Here is a 14,343-nt window from a genome sequence, read left to right as displayed (position 1 = left end):
TACCATGGAACTGAGCATATTTGATATTTGACATTTTGACAAATCGAATGGATTACAACCGTCAATTCAATTTCGTATGCATCAAATAAAATCGATTCTCTTTCAGAGCCGCTTGGCGTATTTCTAAATAAACAAATTGGCGGTTACAATTGATAAAATTGTTTTTGGAATAAACTAAAAAATCGGATTCATTAAGGTCTCGGATCTTTTCCATGTATTGGCGGTGCCTTGGAAACACGAGCCAAAGTCTCCACGTCTCTTAAGTAATCACTTAAGTTAAAAAAAATCGACTCACATCCAGGGAATTTCATTTGACTTATGTATGCGCAATGTGTGAACAGCATTTAAGACTCTAGTACATGCATGGCAGAAGAATACAGGTAGATGCATCAACGCCTGGGAGCATTGATATGTCAAAAAAAAAATTTAAATGTTTTTTTCAAATATAAGTGGATTTTTATATGTTTTCTTAAACTACGTCATTCGAAGGCTATTATAATTCGCGTTTTTCAACAATTTTTACAAATTTAAATAATTTTTCATTCAACATTTTCAATTCCAAAATTGGTTTAACAGTTCATTGTTTTGAGTTTATTTATTGTTTTGAAAACAATGAAACTGGATGAACAAACGAGCAAGGAATAAAAAAGAAAGAAATTATACGCTTTTCAATTATATAATTGATAATGGCTTCGTAATTGCCGGGACGGCAACGTCACAAAGACAAATTTTTGCATTCTGACATTCAATAAAAGAAGTCCATTACCGTCTTTTTTAAATGCATTGAAAGTTAAACTACCACCGTATAAACTTGGTAAAAGTTGCCCGAACGGTTACTTTAAATTATATAAAATACCGATTATCATTTCTGTTACCGACTAACTGTTCTTGTACTCAATCACTTGTTTATAATTGTAGCTTGCAAGCAGATGTGCGCGTTTGGATTTGAAAATGTACTATTTTATTTTAAAAAATAATTAGTTATAATGCAAAACAAAGTAATGCAAAACTGCATACAGATTAATTAAGGAGCTGTAATGAGTGATTCTGATGATACCGATATTTTATTGTTGATACCACCCGATTACTATCTTGCTAATGCAGAGGAAAAACTAATAGCAGAAGATTTAGAATCTTTGAAAAGAAAGCAACTCAAAGCATACAAGAAAATAAAAGACGACTAAAAATTGCCAGAGACCTGACGAGTAATTTTCAAGCAATGGATTTGGAAAATAGTAAAGAAGAGGAGTCTTTATCCGTGCCGCCACCACCGACTTCAAACGCTTATCAATTTCTGGCGCCCAGTCGAAAAGCTGAACTGAATAATATAAATACAAAATTGCATTATTTAGAGCGAGAAGAAATGGCTTATATAGACAACCCCTCAGATATTTCGAGCATATCAGCAAACACGATAAAAACACAGTTTGGCCCTTCTAAACACAATAGAGAACAAGTGGGAATGGTTCACTCAACTCCTAAATGTATGGACACTTCTTTCAAACAACCTATTGCTTCTAAGAAATCAAATATTGTACAGGAGTGCAAGGATGATGGTGTATTGTTAGAAATTGATAATTTCCTGTCAAATGATCGGGTTTCCGCAAATAGCGGTGATTACTGGCAACAAAGACACAGTGATGAATATAGTGCTAAAGTACAACAACGGCTGCCAAATATGGAATACCAATATCAGTCACATGGGAATAACATGCGGACATCTATTCATACAGGATCAGCAGACAAAGTTCAAACGTCCGACAATCATATGTCAAAAACCGAAAACAACCTTATAAGCCTAAGTGAAATTTGGGGGAAAAGTGGCCAATCCACAGCTATAGCAACATCATCGCAGTCGAATTTAAAGGAGGAGCAGCTGAGGAGGCAGCATTTGGAGAAGACAGTGAGACAGTTGCAATCGCGATTATTAGAATATCAGCAAAGGTTATCGGTTGCCATTGAAGTTGATCGAACAAAAGATAATGCTCTGAATAATGTACAAATGGAAAATAAAAGGTATTGGATAACACTACTATTAATAATCCAACGTATCTTAATGTATACAATTAAATAAGAATTTGTAAGTTGGTGATGCCGTATACTCGCCTACTTGGGAACAGAAAACAAATGTACATAAATATATCTATTATAAAAATTTCTATTTCAGTCTCTCACAAGAGCTGCAACAAATACAGCAAAATCTGCAGTCTTATGAACAGCAACGTAAGCAATATGACGAAAAGATGGAAGCCCTACAAAAAGAACTTGCACAAGCTGTTAGTTTGGCAACAAAATTTCAGGAGAAAAATGAGAGAATGGAGATGGAGCTAACCAACTACACAAGGTATATTCAAATTCGAATCATGACTATTGAAGTAAATCAAATCCGAATGCGTTTTTTCAGAAATCGAATGAGTCGTCCACTCACTACAAACAGAAAATGGAGGAGTTAGAAATACAAGTTCATGCATGTAAGAGATCTGAAGAAATGTCCCTTAATGAGTTACAAAAGTTGAGAGACAAATATGCCAAGTCCGAACATTTATATGAAAAAGTATTTAAAGATAAAAATCCGAGTAAACCACTGCTACAACCAATAACATTTTTAAAATGTTTCAGATTAAACTAAAGTGTGAAGAACTTGAAAAGGAGAATTCTACATTGAGACATCAGAAAGAATGTTGCATGAATATCACCAAAAACAAAAGTCAAGAGCTGATAATTGGAAAACCAAAGGAAATCACTACAAGAATCGTTAGCTCATTTAACTGAAAACGAGGTAGGCAAAAGCGTTTTTCCTATATTAACATTTTGTTTAATTTTTATACCATAGTGCACTCTTAGGAAAAAATTAGACGTACAACAAAAGTCCCTTAAGTGTCATTATCAACAACAACTGGAAAATGTAGTTTCACAGAAGCTGAAAGAGTTTCAGGAACAACTAGATAGAACTGAAGAAAATCTGAGAACAGAAGCGCGAGAGCGTGAACGATTGATAGCGGAACGTGCTGTCAAACAGTTCGAATTGATAAATGAGAAAAATGAATTAGAGTTAAAACTATTGCAAGAAAAACAAAAGGAAGAGGTTGAAGATCTAGAACTAAAATTGAGTCTGTATAAATCCAAAAGGGCTGACATTGCTGAAAAACTACACAATGTAATGGAAACTCAATGGCAAAAAGCATTGGAAATATTGACATCGCCGAATCTAACACGATTAACTCAACTCGAGACAACGGATAATGAGTCACCTGATGGCAATGAAACACATAACAATGCATTGTTACAACAACAAAATCACCAGAATCACTATGAAACACCGAAAACTAGTAAAAAGGAAAATAATCTTAATCTTCCAAAGAATACATCTCCGCCTGTGGATAAACTGCAAGCTTACATTGAATTGGTAACAAAGTTGTTTTTCAAAAAATATATTTCCATTTAATTTCAGTATTTGTTTTATATTCCAGCTGCTTTCGAAATCTCCAAGCGATTTTGACAAACTGAATGAAATTTTATCATTAACATCCAAAACTAAACAATCGAAAGAAAAATTGGACAAGAATGCAAAACGTTACTGCCAGTCCCGCCAGCCGCCGTGGAAGTCATAAATATTTTTTATTTTAAAAGTTTTTTTATTCATATATTATGACGATGTTTTTTATTTTTAGAGTAAATGTATAAAGTGTTAGAAAAATAATTGTATAAAATAAATTGATTATGTCACAAACCACTACAATAACCAGAGTTAATTTTTACCTTAAACCTGAAAAAAATGCTTTATAAGTTGGATAAAGTAAAGCTTCCCTAATTTAATATGTTTTTTTGTTCATCTTAAACATTAGTGTTTATTGGATAACACGTTAGCGATAAAATTCGCAATCCATTTAATGTTACTCTTTGCATTTGCTGTAAAATTAAAGTTCGTCTCACTTGGTTAATTTGGATTATATGGGAAAATTTAAATTCAAAGACAATTTTGTTGCCACTTTAACATTTTCTATTATTCATATTTCGTTTGCCGTAGTGTGAACATTGAAAATGTAATCAAAGCCACAATGTTAGCCCCAATAGTTTTTATGATAATATTAAACAAATCAAAAAAATATTGGCTATATAATTTAAATTTTGGGCCAAAAAAAGATATTTTTCTTGACATTCTTTGTTTTTGTAGCCATTGCTTTTTTATTACTTATTTATTCTCTTTTATAAACTTAACTAAGGATATAATTCATGTTACTGTCATGTTAAAGTGCTTTTCTAAAGTTATTTATATGCTATTTGTGGAAATTTCGGACAATTGCCACACAGTCCTATAGTTTCCCATACCTGTATGTGGGAGTTTTCAGTTAAAACAACCAAATGCTGATGTGTTGAATATGTAAGGCTGCAAAGAAGAGGAAGAAAACCTCGTATTTTATGCATACATTTATTTTATTTTTCCGTACCTTCTTATATTCGATATTCCGGTTACGATTTCCGTAATAAAACTTAAATTCCAGCTGGACCATAAGCGGACAATACCACCTTCTACCGCAGTTGCAATGACATTTACACCAACTCCCTCCTTTATGTATGAATAACAAACCGCCGTTATACGATCCTCATGTACGAAGTGCTGTATATATCGAGCATTCACTGAATGCAAACGTAATATCGATTTTCCATTTGGATTGATGCAAACATTTACAAAATCATCAAGATTTTCTTCTGTAACTTCAAAACATTCATCGGCTAATGGCTGTGTTGACGGAACGGGTGGGGATATGAATGCCATGGAAGTGTGTGGTGTTGATGTGTCTACAGAAATTGGATTTTGTTGTTGATGTGATGGTTGTGTCAGTGAGTGAACAGTGACGATGTCGCCTAATGTATGACTTATAACCAATAATGTTATGGGTGAGTGATGAATTTCGGCGGGCCTTTCAATTGTTCGTACATAGCTCCAACTGAAAAAAAAAACAAATCAATTTATAGATAAAATCATCAATTACAATAAATACAAGAGAATTACAATAACAAAAACGATTCTGTTCAGAGAAGAGTTTCGTAGATTATATGGTACTAATTTATTTTTACCATTATGGGTTAAAAAGAGGTTGGCGAATGCTCTTTTAATGCCTCATATCAATTATGGGCTTAAGCTGGTATCTGGTACGATAAATTGTATTTGTTTAAGAGTTAATGCTATCGTGAGATTTGAGCATGCTTTGAAGAAACGTGATCACATCTCAAATTTTGTTATAGATTTCCTAGGAGTTTCTTTTGAGCAATTTTTATGTATTTGAATGTATTGAATCATGTCCTGTATCCTGGTATTTATCCCAATTAGTTTTATTTTCGTTGTTTTGAGCTTTTTTAATGGTTTAATTTTTTATTGCCGCCTTTATTGTTCACCTTTCTTAAATTTTTTTTAATAGCTTGTTGTTGGTTATTGTGCCTCTATTGATTCATTTTTTTACTATTGGTTCTTTTTGTAGTTTTGGCTGGGGGGCCTTTTATAACTTGATTTTTAATAGTGTGATAGTTAAATATAAGTTATTTTATATTTTTCTACTTGGTATTGAGTACTTTATTAATACAATTAATTGGCCTTGGAGGCTTTAGTATTAAGTATGAATTAAATAATAAAAATAAAGAAACACTTTCTTCAGCCCGTCGATTAAAATATCGATAATTAAATACCTTTAAACAATTAAAAACATTAAGTTCGTCCAGCCCGAACTTTTAGTAAAAAAACGAATATCTGTAGGTACCGTAATATGAGGGCTTTAAAAAACGTGTACCTATATACACCATGATATACTACATGAGGTAAAACCCATTACAAACTGTATATACCAAACAAAAAAATCGTGAAAAAATTACTCAAAATATTCAAAATACCGAATATGTTTTCGTCTAGCTCCCATACAACACAATATACAAAAATGTGGACCGATATATATAATTTTCAATACCAACAATCCTAGACACAAGACAAACTGTCATATCAAAGCGTTTTAAAGCACTATGTAAAATAATGTGGACCGGACATCCTTAAATCTACATAGAATTTATTATTTATTTATACTGAATACTACATGCTTTGTCAGGACGAGGAGGAAACTGAGACGGTGGAGCACTTACTCTTCCACTGCCCAACTCTAATCGGAGTGAGACAGAGACTATAGGGTAACCAAATTCTGCTCGACCTGTCATCCCTCTCCGAAACCCGGCCAGCAGTCATTCTTCAGTTAGCCAGAAGACTAAAATGGGTAAGTGCGACATGCTGATTACACCGTGGATACAAACTTACTAACTCCTCTATCTTAATCCTCAAAATTCTCGCTTCTTCACTATTCGTTTCCTTCCTTTTCATTATTATTTTATTCTTCCATCTTCTCTAAATTAGGATGAACACAATGGACCAATAGGTCACCGAGTGGAGTGGTTGTTTACACAACCGCGCATCCTTTAACATAACCTAATCAAATATATATACAGTTTATGTGGTCTACGATGAATATTTAGAGGTGTTACAAACGGAATGACAAATTTAACATACCCTTATTTTCAAGGTGGAGGATATAAACATGTTAAATATATATGATACTTACTCGTTCAGGTCCCAAATCACAGCAATACCGTCTTTTCCAGCCGTCACTGCAATTTTAAATTCTACCGATAGTGTAATACATGTTATTTCATCTGTGTGTCGAATTAATACTGTCGGGCCACTCCAATACAAATCTGCTCCATCCTTGTGCAAATTATTTTCCGAGGAACTCAGGGAATTCGCGGAAGCAGTAGATGATGTTAAATCGCCACCGTCCGAGTCTATGGCCTTACTTATTATTTTGTTAATTACAGAATTGTAAGAAAAACGTATGTCTTTGACGTAGCTTTGGCGGCTTTTCCCGTTTTTCTGACTTGCTTCTATACTGGAACATTTATAGATCGAAATGCGACCGGATTTGTGACCAAACCAAAGTTGATTTGAATTTGGATCACAGCCACATGCTGTAATATCATCAAAAGTGCTATTATACAGGAGATTTTTTGGTTTCGCATTCAGTTTATTTAGCGGTTGTATACGAACAATTCGGTCATCATATCCCCAGGAAATGACATTGAATGTGTCCATTTCAGCACCCTGCATAACACAAGAGTGTGACGGCAAACCATACACTACATTCGTATTGTTAAATGATAACAAGTATTCAGCACCAATGAGTTTGTGAGTATTGCCCAAGAATGGTTCAGGCAGCTGTGGTGAACCGACATATATGCCCCACCTTAAACCACGAACGCTAGGCAAAATTTGTTTATCACACTGATATGCCAAATGTTTTGAAGGAGGATGAGGAGTTTTAAATAACTGTCTTGGCATTTGACCATAAGTTTTAACCATGGTTTGAACAGCTTCTCGTTCAATGGGATCCTCAATTTCAGACTCAAGAAATACGGCGTATGTCTGAAAACAGAAAACAACACAAGACTTTTTACATAGGGTAATATAAAATACTTTTGAGAGGTCTGCATAGTTTTTTTCGTATTATTGAAAAGAAGAATTTTAAATTATTCCAACTCACCGCAGGATGAAATACATTAATGGCTTCCACAGCTGCCTCACCCATTTGTTTATATCCAAAAATTAAATCTATCCACTGATGTAAATTATTTCGCACTAATTCCGATTCTAGGGCTTGGCGATGTATCAGAATAAAAAGTCTGGGATCTTTTAAACACCATGGGGGTAATAAAACATCTTCTACACGTTCTCCATTTTGCCGACAACCAAAATTAAAGCGTTCAAAATTCTCAAACATTTCGGGTAAACAGAAAAACTCGGGTATGAGTTCTTTAACGTCCGTAGGCGAATCTCTACTAGCCAAACAAAATGTTGTACTTAGAGCATGAAAAGTGCGATCTGGTATGTCAAAGTTGTTATCTAGAAATCATGTAAGAATGAAATAGCAGAGTGGTCGGGTACGTGAACCTTATCCTACTTACCCTGATATCGTAAAAAATAACTGGTGAAAGGTGGTACTCTTACCAAGAAATGTAAAACTGTTCCAGAATTGGAATAATGCGAGCTGTAGTGATAGGGCTTTAATATCATTGAACCCATATTAGTCATCGTGTTCTTTATGTACTGGAAATATATCCATATAGAATAGAAAAGTAATATATATTGTTATGAAATGATATCTATTGTTATCTTACGGTATAGTTGTTGATATAATGCTGTTCGTTTTCTTCGTTTTGTACTGCAATTGGTTTTGGCAACTTGCGAAAGTTTCGAGGCTCTGCCAAGTTTAAAATATCCGATGTGTAATTCGACAATATCCATGGGAAAATTGGATATTGCATGAGATCATTGTATGTTCGTCCTGCTATCTGATTCAAAGTCATCAAATATTCCCAGTTGGTGAGTAAACCCTCTCGCCATTGCTGTGTTATCAAGAGGACTTTGTTTTGATCGGGTGTAATAACAATTTTATCACAGAATACTTCGCGCATTATTTTCCAATCCTCTTGATTTTGTAGAGAAAAGAAAAGCGATTGGTTTGTATCCAAAAATATTTCGAAGGCTTTCTCCTGATGCTGATAACGTTTTAGCCAAATTTCTGTTATATTAGATATATCACAGTTCACATAAAAATATTTACAACGATATGTAGCCAAAAAGTAAAGCTTATGGTCGGTCACAATTATTTCGCCATCTATCTCTCCATCGACTGGCAAAAATTTGGCAGGAAAATTATAGAGAATTTGTGAATTTAATGATATGTTCAACTGCTGGTCATAGCTAGATATAAGATATTCCAATGGTCGAGAGTATTCTGAACGTTGTGCGATGGACTTTGCGTTCTTGGTGGCGTCATTAGACTCATCATAAATTTGCATAAAGAACCGTTTATCGAGATCTAAATGGCATCGCTTGAGTCGAGTATGCACTCTTGATGGTCCCTCGGTTGCATCCAATTCCCAGGAACTAGAATAATATAATGCCCTTATAACATACATCATACATAATTTTGGACAATAAAGATTACTTTTCGCTGTTGTGTTCGCTAAACCATGGAGCGCCCTCATGGGTCATCCTTCTGACTATTTCGAGCCACTTGTTGTAGTAGTGAGTATCATCGTAGTCCTTCATGTGGTTCATAATTAATTTGCGTTCCGAATTCTGTAGTCAAGAAAAATTATATGTTTTTATATAAAATGTGATTTTACAGTTTTTATTTGTCTGCACAACGTCGTGCGCGGCCGACCATCTGATACCCTACAACATGTTAGAAGCCCCCTTATGTTCAAATCCCTTTTGGAAGATGTCGCTTTTGAAATTATGTCATGTTTCACACAAAAGTAGTGGTCCATTCTACCCGCTGCCCTAAACTCTAACTTCATGCTAGATTTCGTGTCCTTTGATTTCTATTTGTGACCTTTATAATGGCTGCAAAATCAAGAACATTTTTGGTTGTTGGTACATTTCAACCCCTAAATATACCCCTTCTGAGCCTAACCCTACCCTTGTGAATATTTTCGTAAAGATCGGATGATAATTGTAATCTGTATATGATGTCCCTAACCTTTGTTTTAAAGTGAAAAAATATTACAAAATAGACACTTCAATATTATAAGTCAAATAGAAAAAATCGCATGCGATAAAAAATATGAAAAAAGAGGGCATTCTATATTGACAAAATTTGTCAAAATCGGTCCAGATATAAGTATTCTAGCTAACATCCCCTTCTTTTGTATATACACATTGTATATATTTCGCTATATATATCCGACATATTTACTCTTGGCATCTACGTAACGGTCAGAATTGACCTTTTCGTTTATTTGTGATTTCGCCGGGATTATAAATATTCGCGGTTTAATTGAAAATTTGACTTTTATTTAACACACATGTTATGGTCTATTTCTAAATATTACCCGATGACCATCAAAATTGGAAGGCTTCTGCCCAGCCCTAAGCTCTATCCCCATCCTAAATTCCGTTTTGATTGGCCTATAATTGGGACCTGTAGAGCAACTGCAAAATCAGGAAATTTATCAGTTATTGGTCCATTTCAACCCCTAAATATTATACGATCTGTAGAGTGATTACAAATTAACATGGACAGACGGACAAACGGACGGATGGACATACATAGCTAAATCGACTCAGCACGGCGAGATAGGAAGATCCATATAAAACCAATATTTCGACGTGTTACATAATTTTTGGCCCAATCAAACTTATAATACCCCCAACACATAGTGTTGTAGGGTATAAAAACTATTTATTTTGGCTAGAATGAGGAACAAAAGAAAAAAGTTCTTACTTTCTAAATTTGTCTTGGAACTTTTTTTTCAAATCTAGAATAGTTTAGGAGATACTAAATAATTAATATAACTTTAATTTTATTCTGTACATTTTGCTGATTTAATTTTACAGTTCGATTATATCATATCCGTTGTACAAAAATAAGTATTCGGGAAATCCCTTTATAAAGAATATATGCCATTTCAGAACCCTTACCTGTAATTCTGCTACTCTTCTGGTTGTAATCATGGAAGTCTCTATACAACCCTGAGCCAATAACTCAAAACGATATACCGTCTTTTCTAGAGATGTCTTTTGTTTTACCACTTCTGTAGATTTTTGAACATCAATACGTTGTAGTTCATTTTCAAGGTTCCATGTTGAATCGTTCTCATTTATACCCAAACGCTTACACAACTTCGGTAAGTTCGTGATGGGTTCCTCCAAATCTTCTAAAAGACTCAGCCACAACAGAGCCTTAATCATTTTTCCATCACAGATAATAGCGGGCAAAAAGTCATCCTGACACGAGATCCACAATGCATCAACTATAAAACACCGTAAATCACGTGGATGTGATGGTTGCAATCCCCATGCTATAAAATTGTTGCAACGTTGATTGGTAGCAATACTGTAGGAGACCAACATTTGAAATAATTCAATTTCATGCGGTGTTGGCGTTGATTTTTCATTGAAAATCATGAAAAATTGACAGCTGCGATTTATTAGAAGCTCCAGTCTAGTTTTTGTTTCGGACATTGAGAAATTAGGAAGTTGTTGAACTGTATGAAGTAGAAAGCAATATCGTAAGTTCATAGATTTACTTAAGGCAACTGTGATTAATTACCTTTAAAACTCCATGGTACATTTGTTGGCACAAAAAATCCATTTAGCCAGTTAAGTAGTAATTTAGCTAATATAGAACGGTAACCTTTCAAAATATTTTGTGGCTGTTTCTCTTGATAAAAGGATAAGGCATTTACAATATCCCAAATGATCTGGAAGGATGTGAAATGTTTAAATCTTAAAAATCTAAAATCTTAAAGAATTTTAAACAATAATAAAGCATTTTAATACGCTACATCACGATTCAATTTTAGTAATTAAAATGTTTTTTTTTTATTAATTAAAAAATAGGATTTGTATCCATATTATTATATTTATTTTATTTATTTAGTAATATAAAAGCCTTCTGGGCCTAGATAAATATTACAAAGTTTTTAATCGAAAATCAATATTAAACATATTCCTTGGCTCTCTACCCTTCATTATTGTATTTAAGTAAAATTAAAAAAAAATAAATTAAACGCTCATTCAATCTATAGATACAACCCAAGTTTTAGACCAAATAGGGTATAAATATATATGAAATTCTACAGGCAATTTGTTTAAATACCCTAGCTACCCGGACATCAAAACATTTGTTTAAAGTGGCATTATGTATTTGAGGTACTATCAGAGTGTTTCTATAACGCGAAAAAGAAAATAAATAACACTAAGGCTTACGATATAGAGTTTTAATAACCTTATGGAAGTGCGTAAATCAATATATTTTCGAAAATAACATCATGACAAGTTTTTAACATAATGATATATGTTCACTTAAGTGTAAATTATATCCAAGTCAGGTTATCATATTCAAAATTTTATTTAATTTCAAAAGATTATAAATTAAAATTATTGTTAAAATTATTCCAGTCACAGCTCATTATATTGTTTACAAGCGTACAAAAGCATTTTGGTAATAATTTTCTAGAAAAAAAGTTATTCGTGATGGAATTCAAGCGTGATAGTGTGATATCTTTATATTTGGCAGGAAAACCACAAGTGGTTATCGTTAGAGAACTTCAGCATTTAAATATGAATAAATCTTTTGTGTCTCGTACCATCGCTCGTTACTATGATACTGGTAGCGTAGCCCGACGTCATGGAAGTGGATGGAAGAAAGGAGCAACATCAGCAGAAATGGTTCGAAAAGTAAAGAAGCGACTTGATCGAAACCGTGTCACAGGGGCCGAAAAATGGCTCGTGAGCTCAACATATCGCAATATTCCATTCGGCAAATATTGAAAAAAGAGCTCGGGGTAAAGCCATTGAAATTCCAAAGTGCAAAAGTTGCAAGAACTTACACCGCAACAGAAAGAAAATAGACTCAAAATAGCTAAATAGTTGCTTCACTAGGCGAAAGTGGTGAACTGCCTAATTTGGTTTTCTCCTATGAGAAAACATTCGTTGTCCAGCAGTTTGAAAACAAACAAAATTATCGTGTTTACTTGCCAAAGAGGTCAGATGAAAATGTGCACCTTCGGTTGGCCACCAGAACTCAAGCTCCGGCCATAACAGCCGATGGTCGCTCTCCGCTCGTATTATTCGACCGTGGTGGCATCAGAATAAATGACGAATATTATCGCGAAAATATGCTGAAGGTTGTATTAAAGCCTTGGGCAAGCAAACATTTTGGCCGCAGACCCACCCAAGAATGGTTACAAAATGAGGTTCTGCACAATGTCACCAAATCTCCGGATACCAATCCGTTGGACTATTTTGTCTGGAGTATTTTGGAAAGCAAGGTGGGCACTAAAAAATACCAAAGTGGCGATCACCTCAAGCAAGCGCTTCGCCGGGAATGGACCAAAATACCGCAGAGAAAAATTCAGGCAGTGTGTGACGGTTTCATTGGCCGTCTGAAGGCCATAATTCGTGCCAAAGTTAACCAATTCAAACAAACTTATTCTAAAATTGATGCTATTTCCGAGATTTTTTGCTTTCATTCAATAAAATTAAAAAAAAAAAAAAATGTAAAAATTATGATACTTGCTTTTGTTGCAGTTTTTTTATCTCACCCTGTATGTTGTAAATTATACACAAATCTGATTATCATATTCAAAATTTTGCTTAATTTCAAAAGATTATACACAGATGTACTAGCTATTACTTCCAAGATGAGGTATTAACAGTGCCTTGACCCTTGTAGTAAAAATGTGCTTACAGAGTATAACTTGCGTAGAATACAGAAAACCGTAGATTAAAGAATATCAATCAATATGAGAGTCAAAACTTAGCATGTTATCTAAAATTATTCCCAAACATCTTTGCTTGTCAAATATATCAACCCCTGATTGTCCTATAAAAATATTTATATTGCGTATACGATGACCTTCGTTTTATTTGGATTATAATCCAATATTAATCCCAATATTAATAAATAAACAAATATAGATTGTGAAAACCACATAATGCCATTTCTTAAGTTTAAAATTTTGAACATTCCATAAGAAATGAACCCGACATTTTCGATTATTTTTGAAAGAGAGAGTAGCAATGGAAATTATGTTGAAAAATTCACTTACATTAATGTGTCCTACGGATTTTAATGAGATGTTTCCTATGTATACTAGCGTGTCAGCAATTGAATCTTCCGTCTTTGTATTGTAGGGTGTAGTCCTGGCATAAAGATAATATAATGCCTTGACACAACACTGAATAAGACCTGCCTCAATCATGGCCAATTGATCTTCAAGTTCCTTCAAATAAAATGTCGTTTGTGATTTTTTTTGGCTTTAAAATTTGCTCTTATAACTTACCCCTTCATATAATATTTTTATTATTTTGAAAGCATTTTCACAGAAATCACTTTGGCATGTATTTGAGGCAACGGATTTCGATGCGACGGCCAATAAAGCATTTAAACCAAAACGTTGTTGGATCGACAATGGAACATTATATTTCAGTATACTGTGCAGTGTTCCCAGAGTACCACAAACCCATTCCAAGCAGGATTCGAACATGTTACAATCGCAGAGGCCAATCGTTAATTGGTTGGCTAAATGATGAGGATAGTATGCCTTACAACATGCTTGAATATCTTGCGGGTACAAACGTTGCGTCAACGAACTCATCAATTTAATAACGGCCGCGCGAACATTTGAACTTTGATGGTTTGCCAAGACTAGTAAAAATTCTACTTTTATGTAGTGGTGTAATACCTGGAATATGTAGATCTTATCATTTAATAAATGTGCATGTTATCGAAGGACTTA

The 14,343-nt window shown here is 34.0% G+C and overlaps 2 protein-coding genes across 3 annotated transcripts in view; one reads left to right on the top strand and one right to left on the bottom strand.

Moving 5' to 3' along the window:
• Positions 1 to 770: 770 nt before the first annotated feature.
• On the top strand, positions 771 to 4,021 carry LOC131801933 (centrobin-like). The gene is given in 8 exon segments (XM_059121055.1): positions 771 to 2,016; positions 2,168 to 2,344; positions 2,404 to 2,554; positions 2,620 to 2,677; positions 2,680 to 2,718; positions 2,721 to 2,779; positions 2,834 to 3,406; positions 3,471 to 4,021. Coding segments are annotated over 8 exon segments (1,995 nt in total). The 5' UTR covers positions 771 to 1,219; the 3' UTR covers positions 3,612 to 4,021.
• Positions 4,022 to 4,158: 137 nt separating this feature from the next.
• Positions 4,159 to 14,343, bottom strand: part of LOC101889306 (lysosomal-trafficking regulator) — a 43,781-nt gene continuing 33,596 nt past the window's right edge. For both annotated transcript variants that reach the window (XM_005184657.4, XM_011294704.3), the window contains exons 12-22: positions 13,888 to 14,289; positions 13,654 to 13,827; positions 11,151 to 11,301; positions 10,520 to 11,085; positions 9,042 to 9,175; positions 8,209 to 8,980; positions 7,996 to 8,137; positions 7,575 to 7,933; positions 6,600 to 7,456; positions 4,449 to 4,949; positions 4,159 to 4,387 (exon numbers count right to left, since the gene is read on the bottom strand). In XM_005184657.4, coding sequence (XP_005184714.3) covers positions 4,267 to 4,387; positions 4,449 to 4,949; positions 6,600 to 7,456; positions 7,575 to 7,933; positions 7,996 to 8,137; positions 8,209 to 8,980; positions 9,042 to 9,175; positions 10,520 to 11,085; positions 11,151 to 11,301; positions 13,654 to 13,827; positions 13,888 to 14,289 — 4,179 coding nt within the window. In that variant the 3' untranslated portion in view covers positions 4,159 to 4,266. The remainder of the gene's footprint in view (positions 4,388 to 4,448; positions 4,950 to 6,599; positions 7,457 to 7,574; positions 7,934 to 7,995; positions 8,138 to 8,208; positions 8,981 to 9,041; positions 9,176 to 10,519; positions 11,086 to 11,150; positions 11,302 to 13,653; positions 13,828 to 13,887; positions 14,290 to 14,343) is intronic.

Source organism: Musca domestica, unplaced genomic scaffold (assembly GCF_030504385.1).
Source record: "Musca domestica strain aabys unplaced genomic scaffold, Musca_domestica.polishedcontigs.V.1.1 183, whole genome shotgun sequence".
Lineage (NCBI taxonomy): Eukaryota > Metazoa > Arthropoda > Insecta > Diptera > Muscidae > Musca > Musca domestica.
The sequence above is the reverse complement of the archived record's forward strand: the minus strand, read 5'-3'. Positions and strand labels throughout refer to the sequence as shown.